The sequence below is a fragment of the Sciurus vulgaris genome (genome assembly GCF_902686455.1).
Source record: "Sciurus vulgaris genome assembly, chromosome: 3".
NCBI lineage: Eukaryota > Metazoa > Chordata > Mammalia > Rodentia > Sciuridae > Sciurus > Sciurus vulgaris.
In genome coordinates, this window is record NC_136463.1 from 6,398,286 (window position 1) to 6,416,793 (window position 18,508).

General features: G+C 59.8%; 1 protein-coding gene across 2 annotated transcripts; it reads left to right on the plus strand.

Moving 5' to 3' along the window:
• Positions 1–158: 158 nt before the first annotated feature.
• On the plus strand, positions 159–18,436 carry GRIN2C (glutamate ionotropic receptor NMDA type subunit 2C). 2 transcript variants are annotated; one of them, XM_079131122.1, is made up of 13 exons: positions 159–420; positions 6,231–6,644; positions 8,765–9,363; positions 9,911–10,025; positions 10,866–11,077; positions 11,222–11,387; positions 11,600–11,753; positions 12,721–12,846; positions 12,940–13,169; positions 13,541–13,701; positions 14,208–14,395; positions 15,211–15,443; positions 15,771–18,436. In XM_079131122.1, the coding sequence occupies exons 2-13, from the start codon at positions 6,246–6,248 to the stop codon at positions 16,890–16,892; spliced, it is 3,705 nt and encodes a 1,234-aa protein (XP_078987248.1). In that variant the 5' UTR covers positions 159–420; positions 6,231–6,245; the 3' UTR covers positions 16,893–18,436. The 2 variants fall into 2 exon arrangements, with proteins under 2 accessions (XP_078987248.1, XP_078987247.1); XM_079131121.1 differs by lacking the exon at positions 159–420 and having other exon boundaries at positions 5,342–6,644.
• Positions 18,437–18,508: the final 72 nt, after the last annotated feature.

The following is an 18,508-nucleotide window of genomic DNA, read 5'->3' on the forward strand; positions in this document are numbered from 1 at the left end:
TCGGGTCTGGGGACACAGCCCCCGACAGGGGAGAAACGGACCCGGGTATCCGGCGCGGGCCGGCAGGGAGGGGCCTGGAGGGACCTGGAGGGGCGCGGGCGGCGGGCCGGGGCGGGGCGGAGGCGGCGGGCGGCGGCGAGCGCTCCGCCACAGTCGGCTGGCGAGCCCTGGGAGCCGGAGGCGCGCAGCCCAGCCCGGGACGGAGCTCGGCGCCCAGCGGGTCTTGGGCTGGGCGCGGGGGCCGGCGGGATTCGCCCGCCAGGCCGCGCTGCGGGCACTGGTCCCTCCGCGCCGGGCTCAGGCGCCCGCCGAGCTAACAGCGAGCGCGCCAACGCGCCGGGGCCGTGGCGCCGGGACAGGCACCGCGCGGGAGGCGGTCGGCGCGGGCTCTGGGTGCAGGCGCAGCGCCCCTTCCCCCCGGTGAGTGGCGGCCAGGGGCGCGCGGCAAGCCGGGGGCGCCAACTTCGCCGCCAACTTGGGGCTGGAGTCCGGCGCCGCTCGGGCAAGGACGGCGGATACAGACGCGGGACACCCGGGGAGAGTCCGACCAGTGCAGGGAGCCAGGGAGGGGCGACCGGGGGACAGGGACCCTCGGGAACCGGCCTAGAGTATAGACCCGGGCGGGCGGCGAGGAGGCGAGGAAGACAGGCTGGGGAGACAGCGGACGTGAGGGAAGGACGCAGGCAAAGCGCCCAAGACGTTCGCCCCCGTCTCTGAGCCCTCGTCCCCTTCTCCTGGCGTCGCGGTACTGGCGGGCAGGGGGTGGTGCGGGGACGTGTGAGTCTGGGCTGCCAAGTCCCCCAACTGTTGCTGCTGGAAGCCTCTGGGGCGAGAAGCCGGGTGGGGAGCCCAGATCTGGGACCGAGACTGGGTTCGACTAGATCAAGGAGGCCGGAGAGGGTGCGGACCCTAGAGGGTGAAAGGGACGTGGCGGCTCCAGGAGCCAGTTCCTCTGATTTCCCCATGTCTAGTGGGCACCTGCTGTGGCATCTGCCTTCCCTCAGGGAACCTTTCACCCACGGACAGTCCCCCAGGCCCTCCCCTCTCAGCTCTCCCGCCTTTCCTGTGCCCTCAGGGAATCAGTGGGCTTCTGATGTGGTGGCATCTTCCAAAGGCCAATCCTGATCCCTGGAAGACTCGGGCTAGGAGGGCTCAAAAGAAGCAGTGTCATAAGTGGGGTCTGGGAGAACCTGAGCCCGGCTGGCGGGCCCTGGCGGCAGCACCAGCCCTCTGCTTTGGTCTCCTGGGACCTGCTCTAAACCAGGATCCCCGACGGCTGGGAGGGGAATTCTGAGCCTTCCAATGCCGAAGGTGGTTGGTACCTAAGCCTAGGGATGGCAGGGCCAGGACTTGTGAAGGCAAAGGCACCCAGCAGCCTGAAAATTCCCAAAGGTGTGTGCGGCTACCCCTCAAAGGTCCTGCTTGGGTGAGTAAGGCGGGAGGACCGCTGGGCCTGATGCTAACCCATTTGTCCATCCCGGTTCCCAGCCCTGCTAGCCCAAGGAGATTTAGCACTCAGGCCCCCAGCCCTTGGATGGTGGCCTCATCCTGGCTCAGTCTCTGACCCCAGCCATGGGAAAATCAAGGAAAGGACCTAATCTGAAGAGGGTGCCATCGCGATGGTTCTATTTCAGAACCCCTCCAGTTCCTAAACATACCAGTGCCTCTGTTCCTAAATTCGGAAGAATAAGACTGTAAAAGGGACAGGTAGGCAGGAAACTGGACTCCTGGGTTCACTTCTGCCTGAGGCGACCTGGACTGGGACCTGGCACACAGCTCCAACTCCAGGCCTGCTTGCCACCCCTACCGTGGGGCTTGGGATGGAGACCCAGCCTGGGGTACTGGGCCGGGGACCTTAAGGGCCAGGGTCAACCACAAGGGGTAGAGGAGAGGCAGGGGGCGCCGAGTGCGTGGTGCCCAGTTTGGCCGCCAGGAGGCGTGGCGCGGGTCCCCGCGCCCGGAGTCACCGCCGCCGCCGCCGCATCGCGAGTGTCCTTGAGCCGCGGGTGACAGTGGCTCTCGCCGCTTGCGCCCCCTCCTCCCGCAGGGGCAGCCTGATGCCACGTTTCCTATGAATTATTTATCGCCGGCCTAAAAATACCCCGAACTTCACAGCCCGAGTGTAAGATTCCTGCCGAGGGGAGGGGGCGGGGTGCCCCCGGGGGCCGAGCGGGATCAGCCGGGAGCGGGGCAGTTCGTCTTGGAGCAGCCAGAACTAGGCGCCCCAACAGTGGGAGCAAGATGGAGGGACGGTCTCTCTCCCGGCGCCTGGGTTCAGGTTTTAGCTGGGCAGAAGCGAGCCAGGGAGGGAGGGAGGGAGGGAAACCCGACGGCAACGGAGGGGCTTCTCTGCAAGGGCAGTGGGTCCAGTGGGCAGGGCCCCTCTACTGGGAGGAATCAGCGCCACGGGTGGGTGGGGTCGCCTCCTGGGGCCAGAGCTCCAGGCCTGGGAGAGTGGGGAGCCTTCAGTGTCCAGCTGAGTGTGTGAGGGTGTGTGGGTGTGTGTGCCCGGATGCATATCCTTTTTGGGGAGCCTGCCTGAGATGTGGGGAGCCAGGAGACGGGCAGGCATCTAGCATGTGGACCTGCTCAGGTACCCAGAGGACTGACCACTGCCACGTCTCCCTAGTGTTTTAGGATCCAAGTGTGCAGCAACCATTAGGAAAGGGGGAGACCCAGAGTGGGTGGCCAGAGACAAGCCTCTGCCCTCCAGGAGCCCTCAGTCTACCTGCGCAGGGCAGGATGGAAGGGCCACTGCAGAGCCAAGCTCAGAGCTCCCAATCCTGGAGAGGACCGGAACCTTGTGTCTTCTGCCTCTGGGTCCAGAGTCTGACGGATCAAGGCAGGCAGGCACTGACAGGAGGGGGATTTGCATTGGGCTCTGAAAGAAGGTAGAATTTTGTCAGGAAGAAGACACTCCAGACCAGGAAACAGCAGGAACCAGGGACCGGAGATGAGGACAGTGTGGGCCGTGGCCACTGGACTGGCAGGGCTGGGGGTCCATGAAGGGGAAGACAGTAGGTTGGGGTCAGGATGTGGGGGACGCTGTGCCTGGGACTAAGGTATTTGGATTTCATTTGTGGGCTCCAGGGAAACAGTTGTCCTGCTTGAGGAGGCACACAGGGGCTGGAGGAAAGTTTTGGCAGCCCAGTGGGACAGGCATTTGGGTGGGAGGGAGGTGGAGAGGAGAGGTGGGAGGCTGGGGGAGGAGTGGCGGGCTGGTGGCTGCATGCCACCTGATGAGGAGACTGGCGCCCCAGCCTGCTTGAATCTGTCTGCCCATTGCGCTGTGGGGCTTGGAAAGTTGTCTGATGCCAGCCGTCCCCTCAGGTGAGGCCCTCTGGCCAGAGGCACAGCCTCCTTCCACTTCTCCTTCTCTCTGTCCCCCCAACCCAGGAGGACGTCTTTGCACTGGAGAGAGACTCTGGGGGCAGTGCCCCTTTGGGGTTAGGGGAGTGCTCATGGCAAACTGCCTGCTGATTCTGTGCCCTTTATCTACATCACACTGAAAGAAATAAATAGGAGCCACAGGTGTAAGTTTAAGTTTTCTTATAGCCACATTGTAAAAAGTAAAAAGAGACAGGTGAAATTAATTTTAATAGTATATTTTGTTTAATTCAATACATTCAAAATGTTATTTCAACATGTGATCAATATAAGACTGTGGACGAGATCGCCTGCACCTTTTCGTGCTGTCTCCAGTACACGGTGTGTTTTTCACACTGACAGTGTGCTCAGGTTTGGGTGAGAGTTTCAGTACTCCCCAGCTGCCTGTGGCTGGGGACATGGTATTGGCAGGCACAGATTGAAGACTGAGAGCTCGTCACTAGGAGGTGGAGGTGGCAGGAGGCTTGGGGCTTCCTGAGGGCAGGGAACCTGTTGGAACTTAGAGGCGTGGGCAGAGATGAGCACACTGGCCTTGTGGAGAAGAGGAGATCATGACGGTGCCTTTTTTTTTCCCCTGTGGTGCTGGGGATGGATCCCAGGGCCTTGCACATGGTGGGCAAGTGCTCTACCTTGGAGCTCCAGCCCAGCCCAAGACAGTGCCCCTTCCCATCATGATTTCGCAATCCCAGGTAGGGATTAGCTGTCGCTACTACCAGTGATGTAGGATCCCATCCCAGACTCAAACAGGTCTCCAGACTGACATTTTCAACAGTGCACCGGGAAACCACACACACGGGAGATTTCAAGGGCACCAGCATGAATACAGCTTCCTCCCCTGTCCCAAATCATATCTCCTCAGCCTGAAATCCTACCACATGGTGTTTTAGCCTAAGGCTCTGACTGTCGTCAAACTACATTTCCCTTGGGAACGTTAGTGCTTTGAGCTATTATCAGTCCCTTTTACCTTCATGTGCATGAGCTTAGGATCCTTGGCTAAAAGAATTGCGAGGAGGGCAAGTTATGGTAGGAAGAGAAATAAGTTTAGAAAAAAAGAGGTTGGCAGTGCTGATAGCAAACTGCCTGCTGATTCTGCAGAGTCCTCTCTGAGTTCCTGGAGGGCAGGGTTCGAATCTTACCCATATTGAAATTCTGCCACTCCGTGTGTGGCACACAGAGGGTGCTCAATACACGTGTGCCATGCCACATTTCTGAACTAAAGAGTCCCTTTGTGGTCTCCCTTGGAGGGATGTTTAGCAACTCTGGGAGAAGGGATTTACCGAATGTTCCCTGGTGGTCCCTGCACTTCTCTTCCTTCTGTCTCCCTTGGGGAGAGCTAGAGGCCCAGGGAAGCCCTTGCGCCTATGCTGTGTGAGAAACTGGACTCTGGACAAAAGGAGGAGAGAAACTTGGTGGTGGGCAGGCAGCAGGTGACCCTGGAAGACAGCTAGAGCTCTGAAGGAAATCCGACTTTCAAATGCATGGTTTTGGGGCAGGGGTGTTTGCAACCGCTTGCTCTGTTTTTTAACTGCATTTTTGTTAAAAAGATGTGAAAATTCTGTAGGGGGCTAGAACGGCAGGCCCACTTTCATGGCCCCCCGGCACCCTCTGTTCAGAAGTTGTTAGCGATGGAGATGGTGGAGCTGGCAAAGCTGGGCCTGATGGGCAGCCGAAGGCCCCGGGATTCACATTATGCTCAGCAGCTTGGCTCTGGGTCCTGATCCCAAGGAGCATGGGTAGCAGGCGTGCATGTCAGGCCCTTGGGTAAGGTGAAGAAGACCCTGCACACCCGGGACCCTGGGAAGCAGCTCGTGGCTTGTGTGTAAGATGCCCTGGGGCCTCAGGTGCCCCGCCCTGAACAGTTAGTGCTGCCACACTCCTTCTGCGGAGAGCTGCTCCTAACTGAACCCACAGGGGTGGAGTGGGGGAGGGGAAGGGTAGTGATGAAGGCCGATGCCCAGGAGGAGGGGTCTTCAGCAGAGCCACACAGGGGAGGGCCCTGGGGCTGGCTTCAAGGAAGCAGAAATCAGAGCAGTCGCACAATCCTGAGGGGCAGATGGAAGGTCCAGTTTGGGCTTCAGGGAGGACTGAAGTGGGACACGGGAGTGTCACAGAGCTGGCCCTCTTCACCCAGTTGAGGGGCTGACATCTATAGGATATGGCTGCTAATGGTAGCGGATAGTGCATTACCACACATAAGCCCTCACTGCTGTGATTAGCTCAGGCAAGAGAACGTGGCTCAGAGAGGTTAAGTGACTTCTTCAAGATCACGCAGCTAGCGACTGGAAGAGTGGGACTTGAACACACGTCTGTCTGATTCAGATCTGTGCGCTGGACACCAGACTGGCGTTTTCAGTGCACCTTGCTAGGCAGAGCCCCGGGGGCTGGGTTGTAGAAGGCTGGAATGGCAGGCCTGCCCTTGGCTCTCCTGGTTCAGAAGTTGTCAGGGAAGTGATGGAGGTGGAGGACCTGGCGGAGCTGAGCCCGCTGGGCCGAGGGGGGGCGGTTGTCAGAGGCGGGATTCTCATTACTCTCAGCAGCCTGGCTCTTGGCTCCAAAAATGACCATGGGTAGCAGGGGCTCCTTTCTTACCTGGGGTGTTGTTCAATGGTAGAATGGAGGGTGACAAGCCCCTGTCCTGGCTCCTGTTCCAGCCCTGTCCCTCTGGGGTGCTCAGCTAACCGCTGTCTCTTTCTCTGTGTCTGTCTGTGTCTGTCTGTCTGTACCTCTTTATGGAGGGAGGTGTCCCCCTCTTCTTTTTCCTTCTATGGATGTGTCCTCTGACCCTCACGTCCTGTCTGTCTGTCCATCTGCCTCTCTCTCTGCCTGTCCTGGTCTCTCCGCAGGACCCTCTGGTGGACATGGGTGGGGCCCTGGGGCCGGCCCTGCTGCTCACCTCGCTCCTTGGTGCCTGGGCAGGGTCCAGCTGGGGGCAGAGCCAGCGGGCCGTGACAGTGGCCGTGGTGTTTGGCAGCTCAGAGCCGCCACAGGCCCAGGTCCGTGCCCGCCTCACCCCCCAGAGCTTCTTGGACCTGCCTCTGGAGATCCAGCCACTCACCGTGGGGGTCAACAACACCAACCCCAGCAGCCTTCTCACCCAGATCTGTGGGCTCCTGGGTGCCGCCCGTGTCCACGGCATCGTCTTTGAGGACAATGTGGGCACCGAGGCAGTGGCCCAGCTCCTGGACTTCGTCTCCTCCCAGACTCACGTGCCCATCCTCAGCATCAGCGGGGGCTCCACTGTGGTCCTCACCCCCAAGGTGCTGTCTAATCTCATGTGCCTTCCTCCCTTCCAGGCTGGGACTGGGACCAGGGCTGGATCTGGAGGGAAGCTGGGACTGGGTGGGACTGGCAAGGAGGTGGCTCCAAGTGTGACTTGAGGGAGTGGGGAGAGTCTGGAAGGATATTCCCATGTTCCAGAAGACCAACTTTCTGGGCTGCTGTCCCAGTTGTGTCTGGATGAAGGGTGGGCAGGTGGCCAGCCCTGTCTGGTGTGGTGGTCAGGCCTGCCTGCTTGTCTCTCTTCTGCCTCTCCAGCCCTCTGTCTGGCTCCAGACGCAGGGGGCATGTGGAGCGGGGCAGAGGGCAGGGACCCGCTGGGGATGGAATCTGATGAAATGCCCTCTGGGCAATTGAAGTTACCCTCAGGGGACAGGACTCGAGGGGCAGGTCACATTTCCCAGGCACGGGGGAAGGAGAAACAACCCTGCCCTCACAAATGGCTCTGTCCTTGCAGTTGCCTGGGGAGAACATCTAAGCGCACATGCATCTGCAGTCCCAAATGGGGACAGTGTTCTGAAGGAAAAGCATAGGGTACCGTGAGGGAGGCTCGTGTGGCCCCTATTTGAACAGTATTGGCCAGGGAAGGTCCCTCAAAAAGTGATGTCCTAGGGCTGGGGAGATAGCTCAGTTGGTAGAGTGCTTGCCTTGCAAGCACAAGGCCCTGGGTTCGATCCCCAGCACCGCAAAAAAAAAAAAAAAAAAAAAAAAAAAAAATGATGTCCACACTGAGACTTGGAGGCTAAGGGGGAGTTGGTAGGGGAGGGTGAAGTGCTCAGAGAGTGATGCTCAGCGCTTTGGAGGAGCAGAGAAAAGCTTAGAGAAGGAGGGGTCCCGGCCACAAGGGCTGGCATTTGGCTGTACTGTATTGGGCCACCAAAGATGCCGAGGGAAGAGGCTGATCTCATTTGCCTTTACTTTATATTATGGAGAATTTTGAGCATGCACGTGAGTCAAATGAATCCCCACCCCCCTGTCACCCACCCTGGCCAGCCCACCCCAGACTCTCTCCCACCCACTCTCCCTCTTCTGGGTTAGAGAAGTAAAGCCCAGACATCCTATGATTCCACCTATAAATATTTCAGTATGTATCTCTAGCAGATAAGGGCTTTAAAAAATAAAACTACCACACATTATCATGTCCAAAAAATAATAAAAGTTCCTTAACATCATCAAATATCCAGCCAGTGTTCACATCTCCCCATTGTCTCATAAATGTCATAAATGCTTATTTTTAAGTCTGTCTGCTTGAATCAGAAGCCAGATTGGGTTCACACGTGGGGATTGGTGGATATGGCTTCTAAGTCTCAACTTCTAGGCCCCTCCTTCATCTCTCCCTCTCCCTTTTAATTGCAAGTCTGGGAAAAAACTGGGTTGCATGGCCTGTAGAGTTTCCTGTTTGCTTTTCAAAAATATTGGGACTGTGGCAGTGTGCCAAAATCTCCGAGGAGCTACAGTGGCCCAAGGGAGAGGCCACCCGTTTGGAGGGCGCTGCACTAACCCAGGCGCAAGCCACCAGTGCCTTGGGCTTCCCTAGTGGCGGAGGCAAACGTTCTCGCCTCCGGGGCTCCCACCCCGGGAGGAGGGTGCTTTCCCAGTTATCTCTGGGCCTCCGCATCAGCTCTCAGGATGGTGGTTTTCAGCCCTCACAGTGCTTGCAAAAAAGCACCGATGCTCAGCGTCGCACCTTTGAGATTCAGATTCAGTTGTTCTGGGGCAGCGCCTCTCACAATAGCGGGCTCCAGAAAAACCGGAAGAGCGTGTTAAACATACAGATTCCAGGCGTCATCCCCAGAGGTTCTGATCCAGTCGGTGTGGGGTGCGGCCAGAGAATCTGCATTTCTAACAAGCTCCCAGGTGGTGCTGATGCTGCTGGTGTGTGGCCCAGCATGGTCAGGTGGGGGTCCTAAGCATGCGTATTTCACAAAGCTCCCCGTTGATCCCAGCGGGCAGCGGGGCTAGGAGCCACTTGGGGCCTGAGGGAGGGACGGGCTGTGGGCGGGAGCGGGTGGAGGGGCCAGAGTGGGTGGGGAAAGGGGCGCGAGGCGGGGCTCAGCCCGTCTCGCCTCGCCCCCGGCTCAGGCCCCGCCCCGTCCCCCAGGAGCCGGGCTCCGCCTTCCTGCAGCTGGGCGTGTCGCTGGAGCAGCAGCTGCAGGTGCTGTTCAAGGTGCTGGAAGAGTACGACTGGAGCGCGTTCGCCGTCATCACCAGCCTGCACCCGGGCCATGCGCTCTTCCTCGAGGGCGTACGCGCCGTCGCCGACGCCAGCTACCTGAGCTGGCGGCTGCTGGAGGTGCTCACGCTGGAGCTGGGCCCGGGCGGGCCGCGCGCGCGCACCCAGCGCCTGCTGCGCCAGATCGACGCGCCGGTGCTGGTGGCCTACTGTTCGCGCGAGGAGGCAGAGGTGCTCTTTGCCGAGGCGGCGCAGGCCGGCCTGGTGGGGCCCGGCCACGTGTGGCTGGTGCCCAACCTGGCACTGGGCAGCACCGACGCGCCCCCTGCCGCCTTCCCTGTGGGCCTCATCAGCGTTGTCACCGAGAGCTGGCGCCTCAGTCTGCGCCAGAAGGTACGCGACGGTGTGGCCATCCTGGCCCTGGGTGCCCACGGCTACTTGCGTCAGCACGGCTCCCTGCCCGCACCCGCTGGGGACTGCCGCAGCCACCCCGGACCTGTCAGCCCTGCCCGGGAAGCCTTCTACAGGTGGGCACCTGCCCAGGCATGGGGGTTAGGGGTGGGGCACTTCAGGGGACCTGGGTAGCCTGAGTTTGGGCTCGCTGGTCCTATCTCCTGCTAGCTGTGTGCCCTAGGGCCAAGTTTCCTCGCTTCTCTGGGCCCAAGTGTCCTCATCTGAGAAAACAGCAGGTGTCAGGGTGTGGCGAGGTGTTACAGGAAAACAGAACAGTAAGTACAGAACAAGCAGAGCAGTGTGGCGCTCGTCTGTAATCTCAGCTACTGGGCAGGCTGAGGCAGAAGGCTCAGGGGAGGCCAGCCTGGGCGACTTAGCAAGATCCTGTCTCAAAATAAAAAAATGAAAAAGTGTTGGGGATGCAGCTTAGTGATAAAGCACCTTTGATTTGGACCAAACCAACCAACCAACCAAACAAACAAAAAAACCCAAACCACACACACAATAATCACACAACAAATGTCTGAATGTGGTGGCGAGGCAGGAATGAGACCACGGATGGGTTGGGCAGAGCCACAGACTGGAGGATGGGGACAACCTGGCATCTCTCCCCTGTTACAGACACTTACTGAATGTCACCTGGGAGGGTCGAGACTTCTCCTTCAGCCCTGGTGGGTACCTGGTCCAGCCCACCATGGTTGTGATTGCCCTGAACCGGCACCGCCTCTGGGAGATGGTGAGAAGTGGGTGAGCCCAGGGGCCCTTGGTTTTTTTCTCATTTTGAGAGCCCAGCCCCTGTCAGGCCCACAACCGAGCAGAGTCCCTTCTGTCCCTCCTATAACCCTTCATCTTTCTGGTCTCAGCTGGGACCTCCTACGCTAGGCAACCTTTCAGCTCCTGCAGGCCCTGCTCTGGGCTCCATAAAGTGCTGGCTTCCCTCCACTACAAAATTCATCCAGCACTTCTGTCACTGCCCCTGGGGATGAACCCATGCCTGTGCCCACCAGAGACATTGGTGCTGAGTAGAGCCGTGTGCATACCAGCGTGGGAGTGAGAGGAGGAGCAGGAACTAGTTCTGCCTTCGAAGGAGGAAACCAGGGAAGGCAGGACATTTGAGGTGGGCCGTAGAGGGTTGGGCAGAAGCCCACCAGGAGGAGGTCTGGCCTGGTATAGGCAGAAGGGCATTTTAAAGTGGTATGGCCAGTGTCTTTGGGGGTATGGAGATGGAGGAAGTAGGATGAGGTGGTGGGATATGTGTGAAGGCTTTTGAGTGTCAGCTAAGGAGGGGAAGGGGACTGAGCATCGTGAGACAGGGTCAGCCTGGGTCCTAGGAGGATGCCAGGGCTGGCGGCAGCATGGAGGCTGCGGGCTGGGGAGCCCGCTCTCTGACCCATGCTTAAACCCTGGCTCTGTCTCTCCTGTTCTCCAAATACTTCTGCCCAGGCCTTCTTCTGTCTGCCCTAAATGCCCCTAGAAGAGGGGGATTCTTGGCCTGGTAGGCTGCACTTGGAGGTACCACCTAGAGGTGGGGGTAGTGGGGTTGGAGGTCCTGGACAGAGGCTGGTGGTCTCCACAGGTGGGGCGTTGGGATCATGGCGTCCTCTACATGAAGTACCCAGTATGGCCTCGCTATAGTACCTCCCTGCAGCCTGTGGTGGACAGCCGGCACCTGACGGTGGCCACGCTGGAAGAGCGGCCCTTCGTCATCGTGGAGAGCCCTGACCCTGGCACAGGAGGCTGTGTACCCAACACTGTCCCCTGCCGCAGGCAAAGCAACCGCACCTTCAGGTCTGGTGTGAACTGGGTGCCGCCACGGGTGGGTGGATGGTCGCGGGTCTTAAGCCTGCATGTGGAGCCCAGGTGGGGAGGAGCCGCCCAGACTGCAGCCGCTCTGTGCTGACTCCTGGTGGTGTCTTGCGGTGGCGGCTGCAGCAGCGGCGATGCAGCTCCCTACACCAAGCTCTGCTGCAAGGGCTTCTGCATCGACATCCTCAAGAAGCTAGCCAAGGTGGTCAGGTTCTCCTACGACCTGTACCTGGTGACCAATGGCAAGCATGGCAAGAGGGTGCGCGGCGTGTGGAACGGCATGATTGGGGAGGTAGGCTGGCCCCCAGCCCCGCCAGGTTCCATGCATCTCTCAGCCACCTCTGGTTGTCACAGTGATGTGTGCGGTTGTCACTGAAGGTTGAGCTCTGGGGACCCCGGGTGGGGGCCCAGGACTCCACTGATGGGGCCAGAAGGGGTGCAGGGCAGGGACTGGGGAGCATGCTCCACCCCGGGAGCCCGTCTTCAGGCCCCTCATGGCCCCAGGTGTACTACAAGCGAGCAGACATGGCAATCGGCTCCCTCACCATCAATGAGGAGCGCTCGGAGATCGTGGACTTCTCCGTGCCCTTCGTGGAGACGGGCATCAGCGTGATGGTGGCTCGCAGCAATGGCACCGTCTCCCCCTCGGCCTTCCTGGGTGAGGCTCGGCTGGGCAAGGTGGCTCCGGGGCAGAAAGGCCCAGGGGGTGGGTGTGCAGGGCATGGGCAGAGATGGGACGTTGGGGGTGGGAGCACAGCTTCCTGGGCATCTGGAATGGACAGGGAAGGAGTGGCATGGCTGTTGTGGGTGCGGGTAGGGAGAACCAGCTAGATGGCGTGCCACTGTGGCCTCGTGAGGAGTGGGAAGAGACACCGACTTCTGCCTGTTAGGAACCCAGCACTTTTCAGGAAGCCCAACTGTGGCAGGTCCCACTAGGTGCCCAGGATGCGGGCCTGGTCCTTGCCTTCCTGAGCATCCAGCCAGGAGGTCAGGGGCAGCACTCAGGGGCACAGAGAGCTGTGAGGACAGGCAGGGGGCTGAGCAAGGGCTAAGAGCTGTCCTGAGGGGCTAAGCAGGAGCGAGATCCAGCTCTGCCCTTCCTGCTGGGTGGTCTCAGGCAAGTCACTGAACCTCTCTGAGCGGGTTCCTAAGCTACAGGGAGGAGAACAAATCCGACTCCTAGCAGTGTCTTCATGGCAAAGCAGCAGGTACTGGTGGTGCTTATGATTGCTTTTCAAGGAGGCTGAGACCTGGGTCTTTCTCTCCAGTTGCCTGGACCTTGGTTTCCCTGTCAGTAGAATGAGGAATGAGACTTGTCCTTGGAGACTGATTCCGGGTGGAAAGACCAGGTTATTCCCGCAGGGCCAGGCAGGGGATGTGAGGTCAAAGGAAGGCTCCTTGGGGTGGCAATGTGTGCTTGTAGGGACAGAGGGGAAGAAGGAGACTGACCTCCCTTGGGGGTCTCTTCTGGGACTCTGCTGCTCAGAGGGTTAGAGGTGACCTTGGCTCCATTCACAGGGATGGTGGGTCCCTCCTTTGACCAAATGGACCCACCAGTCTCCACCAGGTGCTGCTGGGCTGAGGGGGGCAGTGCCGAGGTCTGAGTCACGTGCCTCTGTCTCCAGAGCCCTACAGCCCCGCAGTGTGGGTGATGATGTTTGTCATGTGCCTCACGGTGGTGGCCATAACTGTCTTCATGTTCGAGTACTTCAGCCCTGTCAGCTACAACCAGAACCTCACCAAGGGCAAGAGTAAGCTGTCGCCTGGGTCTGGGGGCAGGGGTTAGGCCGTGACGGGATCTAGGCCTGGGCAAGAAGGGTCCCAGCATCCACCCTCATCTGCAGAGCCCGGGGGCCCGTCCTTCACCATTGGCAAGTCCGTGTGGCTGCTGTGGGCACTGGTCTTCAACAACTCGGTGCCCATCGAGAACCCACGGGGCACCACCAGCAAGATCATGGTGCTGGTGTGGGCCTTCTTCGCCGTCATCTTCCTTGCCAGCTACACAGCAAACCTGGCTGCCTTCATGATCCAGGAGCAGTACATCGATACTGTGTCAGGCCTCAGTGACAAGAAGGTTCTGGGGCCATGACCGGTGGGGGGGGCACCAAGGGTGGGGACAGGCCTTGGGTGGGCAGATACAGAATGATCAGAGCCTAGGAAATTTGAACTGGAGGCTGGAGAGGGATCAAGTGGGGGAGTGTGGGGGAAATGGGGCAGTGACCACTCAAGCCCACTGGTTGAGTGGCCTTGAGTAAGTGTCCCCCATCTTGGGCCTCAGAGTCTCCATTTGTAAGATACACACGCAGACTGGACTCTGTCCAGGGTCCTTCCACCCTGACTACGCAGGTCCAGACGATGGGGCTGGGCTCTGGGATGGGATTTGGGGTTCTAGTGCCTGGAAATTTGGGTGAAGTGGTACTGATGGCTGCTGTTCTCTGCCTGCAGTTTCAGCGGCCTCAGGATCAGTACCCACCCTTCCGCTTTGGCACAGTGCCCAACGGCAGCACAGAGCGGAACATCCGCAGCAACTACCGGGACATGCACACCCACATGGTCAAGTTCAACCAGCGCTCAGTGGAGGATGCGCTCACCAGCCTCAAGATGGGGTGGGTCCCCAGCCCTGCACTCATCCTGTCTCCAGCCACATGTCTCCCCAGTGACCAGTCTTAGCTCCATCCCTTCCTGAGAGACCCAAGGTGGGGACAGTGGAGCTGGGTTGTCCTGCAGGGCTTCTGGGGAAGGTGGGAGGGGGACTGGGGGTAGAGTGGAGCTTGAATGAAAATGGATGCCCACCATGTGTTCCAGAAACGCAGCTGTGTTGCTGACCAGAGTTGAGCCTTGGCCTGACATGGCGGTTGTGACTTTACTGGGTCTTAGGGACATGGAGAGATTGGGCAGGGGAGGGGACATGTCCTCTGGGGACAGAATCCCTGAGCTTCTCTGAGGAGGGCGGGAGTGGTCCTTGCAAAGGCAACAGAGAAGGCTCTGCCCACTTGTCCCTCCCTGGTGGTGCCCAACAAGCTCACGTGTTCAGACCCCTGCCAGGCCCCAGGTTCAATGTCCCCCCTTTACCTGCATGGTCCCTGGCCCTGAGGGCTCAGCCTGTCCCCAGGAAGCTGGATGCCTTCATCTATGATGCTGCTGTCCTCAACTACATGGCGGGCAAGGACGAAGGCTGCAAGCTGGTCACCATTGGATCTGGCAAAGTCTTTGCCACCACTGGCTATGGTATCGCCATGCAGAAGGACTCCCACTGGAAGCGGGCCATAGACCTGGCACTCCTACAGTTCCTGGGGGATGGTGGGTGCTGCCATTGCTGGGGGCTGGCATGGTTCCAGGGTAGTCTCCACAACCACTTAGTGTGCCCGCAGCCTGTGGGAAGGAAGAGGCTCTGGGGGTGAGGTTGGGGCTGTGGGGAGCAGGTATTAGGAGCAGCTGGATGAAGACCTGGAGGAGGGATGGGCTTGTAAGAACCAGAGCTTGGGCATCCCCAAAGGGCAGGGATGGCAGGGAAGGCGTCAGGACACACAGGGGTCACAGGTGGCTGAACTTGCTTTTCCCCCAGGACCCCTCCCATGATCTTTCCCAGATGAGCATGTCCTTTACAGTTTGATCTCCCCCATTTCCATCTTGAGATTACCTGGGGTTGTGCAGAACCAGGGTGTGGGCTGGCTTTGGCAGCAGGGGGCTTACATGAGCCTGCCCAACCCCAGGGAGAGCGTTGAGTTTGGAGGAACCCCATTCTTATTAGCTAATGCTCATTACTATGTGGTGCTTGTGGTCCAAGGGCCCAACTCCATGCTCAGTATGCAGAAGGTAAAGTGTATGATGTCGACTGAGCAATAAAGGAAAGGAAGCTAAATTTTACCCAATCAACAAGCCTTTCTTGGGCACGTGGGTGCCCTTTGCTGGGGGTGAGCAGGTGGCCTCAGTCTCTGCTTTGCTTTCCTTTCTTTTGACTGGCACCCGTCCCCACCCCACTTGAGTGGTCCCACTTGAGAAACAAGGGGGTGGTACCCTGGCCCCAGATCCCTCCTTCCTCCAGGCTTGGGTTGAGTGTTGTTAGGGGGCTCCATTATGGGTTGGTTCCTGAGCCAGGTGTGTCCCTTTCCTAGGAGAGACACAGAAACTGGAGACGGTATGGCTCTCGGGGATCTGCCATAATGAGAAGAATGAGGTGATGAGCAGCAAGCTGGACATTGACAATATGGCTGGTGTCTTCTACATGCTGCTGGTGGCCATGGGGCTGGCCCTACTGGTCTTCGCCTGGGAGCACCTGGTCTACTGGAAGTTGCGTCACTCAGTGCCCAACACATCCCAACTGGACTTCCTGCTGGCTTTCAGCAGGGTAGGTGCCTAGGGGTACTAAGTAACCAGACAAGTCAGAGCTGGCCATGGCCCCATTTACCTATGTAAAAACTGAGGTCCTGGGAGGGGGCCACTGGGGCTGGAGTCCTCATGTGCCATTCACGGGTTAGTGTGATTAGGAGAATCAATTCTGGAGGCTCAGCCTTCAAATTCATCTGAAAAGCGACTCAGAGCCTGGCACGGAGGGGGTCACCTAGCAGACAGCTGCTTCTGGGACTCGAAGGCCATCATGCTTGGGCAGGGCAGGGACAGTGGAGGCTCCTCGCTGAGAGGAGGGCGCACTCACAGCCTCTTTCCTCCTGCCCAGGGCATCTACAGCTGCTTCAGCGGGGTGCAGAACCTAGCCAGCCCCGCGCGGCCGCCCAGCCCAGACCTCACCGCCGACTCGGCCCAGGCCAGCGTGCTCAAGATGCTGCAGGCGGCGCGCGACATGGTGACCACGGCGGGCGTGAGCAGCTCCCTGGACCGCGCCACGCGCACCATCGAGAGCTGGGGCAGCAGCCGCCGCGCGGCCCCGCCCGCCTGCCCCGGGCCCGGCCCGCGACCGCAGGCCCCCTGCCCGGCCCCGGAGCAGAACCCCAGGGGCTGGGGGCCGCCGGGCGGGGGCCGCGCCGCGCTGGTCCGCAGGGCCCCGCAGCCCTCCGGCCGCCCGCCGACGCCCCGGCCGCCCCTGCCCGACGTCTCCCGGGCATCTGCCTGGGAGGCGAGGTGGCGGGTCTCCGCCGGGAACCGCGGGCGGCACCTCTCGGCCTCCGAGCGGCGCGCGCTCCCAGAGCGCCCCCTGTCCCCTGCGCACTGCCACTACAGCTCCTTCCCTCGAGGCGACCGGTCGGGACGCCCCTTCCTCCCTCTCTTCCCAGAGCCCCCGGAGCCCGACGACCTGCCGCTGCTGGGCCCAGAGCAGCTGGCCCAGCGGGAAGCCCTGCTGCGCGCCGCCTGGGCCCGGAGCCCGCGCCCGCGCCACGCTTCTCTGCCCAGCTCGGTGGCCGAGGCCTTCACTCGGCCGGGCTTGCTGCCTGCCAGGTACACTGGCCATGCTTGCTCCTGTCCCAACAGCCGGCCGGCCTGCAGGCGCTTGGCGCTGGCGCAGTCGATGCGGCTGCCCTTCTACCCAGACGCCTGCAGGGAGGGCCTGCCAGCAGGGGTCCTCGCCTGGCAGCCCAGACAGCACGTCTGCCTGCACGCCCATGCCCACCTGCCGTTTTGCTGGGGGGCTGTCTGCCCTCCCCTTCCACCCTGTGCCAGTCATGGCCCTTGGCTCCCTGGGGCCTGGGGGCCTCCAGTGCATAGGGGCAGGACCCTGGGACTGAGTACAGGCTACAGAGACTGTGGAGTGCTGGAAGAGGTCAGCAGCGGAGCTTGTGGGACCAAAGGTTTGCAGGGACCCTGCACCTGGAGGCGGGTCTCCAGCCTGGAGTCGGAAGTGTGAGGTGTGGGCAGTTCTGGTTCCTGTTGGGCTGGATTCTCTGCATGGCACTGCCAGGAATAGGGGACAGGCAACCTTGGGCTTTCCTGGCTTCTGCAATGATATTCTGGTCATAGGACCCCAGTGGCAGACGATTCTTCCATGGCCAGCTCAGTGACCTCGGCAGGCTTTGGCTGTGCCCTCATCATGCGAAACCCTGTCCATCCAGCATGAGTCACAGGGAACAGAGGGGTAGGACCCCTGAGGATGTCTCTGCCCTGGCTTAGTCGGGCCTGGTCATGGCTGCTGTGGACTTGGTGTGAGGGCACGGAGGCTGGACCTAGGGGGTGGGGCAGGGCCATCCTGCCCTGAGCTCCACCTGAATCGAGTTTCTGAGCACGGGGACATTAAACCAACCTTTTACAATTCGCTGCGCCTGGCTGCTCATTCTGCATCCTGGAAGGGCATCACGACTTGGAGGAGCATAATGGGAGGATCCCAGGCAGGGCGCCTGGTGTCAGGTGGGCACCTCCCTCTTAAGAATGTCTGGGGAGGATGTGGGGGGTAGGTGAGGCTGAGACATGGGCTCCAGACCACAGAAGCCACTTGGTATTCAGTGCCAACTCAATCCACCCTGGTGCCAGATGTGACAAATGTGCTCAGCATGGGGGCTCTAGTGGTGATGGATGGAGTTCATCCCTCAGTCTCCTTGGAAAGGGAGGCTCATACCAGGGACTGCAGGTGTCTCACCTTGACAGGGACCACCGGGAAGCCTGATGGGTCAGGGTGGAAAGACTGCGGAAGGTCTGTTGGGAGCCTGCCAGGCTGGTCTGGGCCCCAGGCTGGCTGTTCTGTGGGCTCTGGAAGCCTGGCCTGGCTGGCATCCAGGGTCAGGTGAGGCTCAGTCTCCCAGGTGCCAGGACTTCAGGTGGGAGAATTTGCCCCTCGTTCCAGCAATGCATCCTCCCTCGGAAGCTCTCAGCTGACCTCCTTTCCCCATCACACCATTTGCCCTGGGCCACGTGAAAAGGTGGCTCTTGTTATAGTCTTTGGTGTTTCCACATCTGCAACTGCTTTTATCCCCCGGTGACTGAAGTGAGCGAGCATTCGTTCCTCAAACGTGGTGGGCACTATCAATTCTGTCAGACCCTTTCCTGATTGTCCTCAACAGGTTGGGTGGAGGCCAGGCACATATTAATTCCACATGACAAAGAGGCACTGATCCTCCTGGCTCCCTTTCTCTCTGCCCAGTGCCCTCCCCCATAGCTCGTGCCCAGGAAGCAGGGTTCCCTCTTCAGTCTCCAAAGAGAGACCTGGGTGGAGGCCACGAGAACTGACCTTTTGGTTTGGTTTTAGAGGTAGAAGAAGTTGAGATGGTAGGGTGGGCTTCACCTCCATTTGTGGCTAGAGTCTGACCACCCCAAGAATGGCTAACCCCCATACACAACAGTCAAATGCACCTTCTCTGCTCTGTGGATGTTGGTGGGTTGAACCGGAATCAGACAGGTAAGGAGTGTGAGTCTAGGTGGATGCTCTGGAAGGGAGCTTGACCTTGGTTGAAGCCACAGTAGTGAGAGGGTTAACTGTTGGCTTCTACTCCCTGGGTGGGCCCCACATTCTGAGTCAGGATCTGGTGCAGC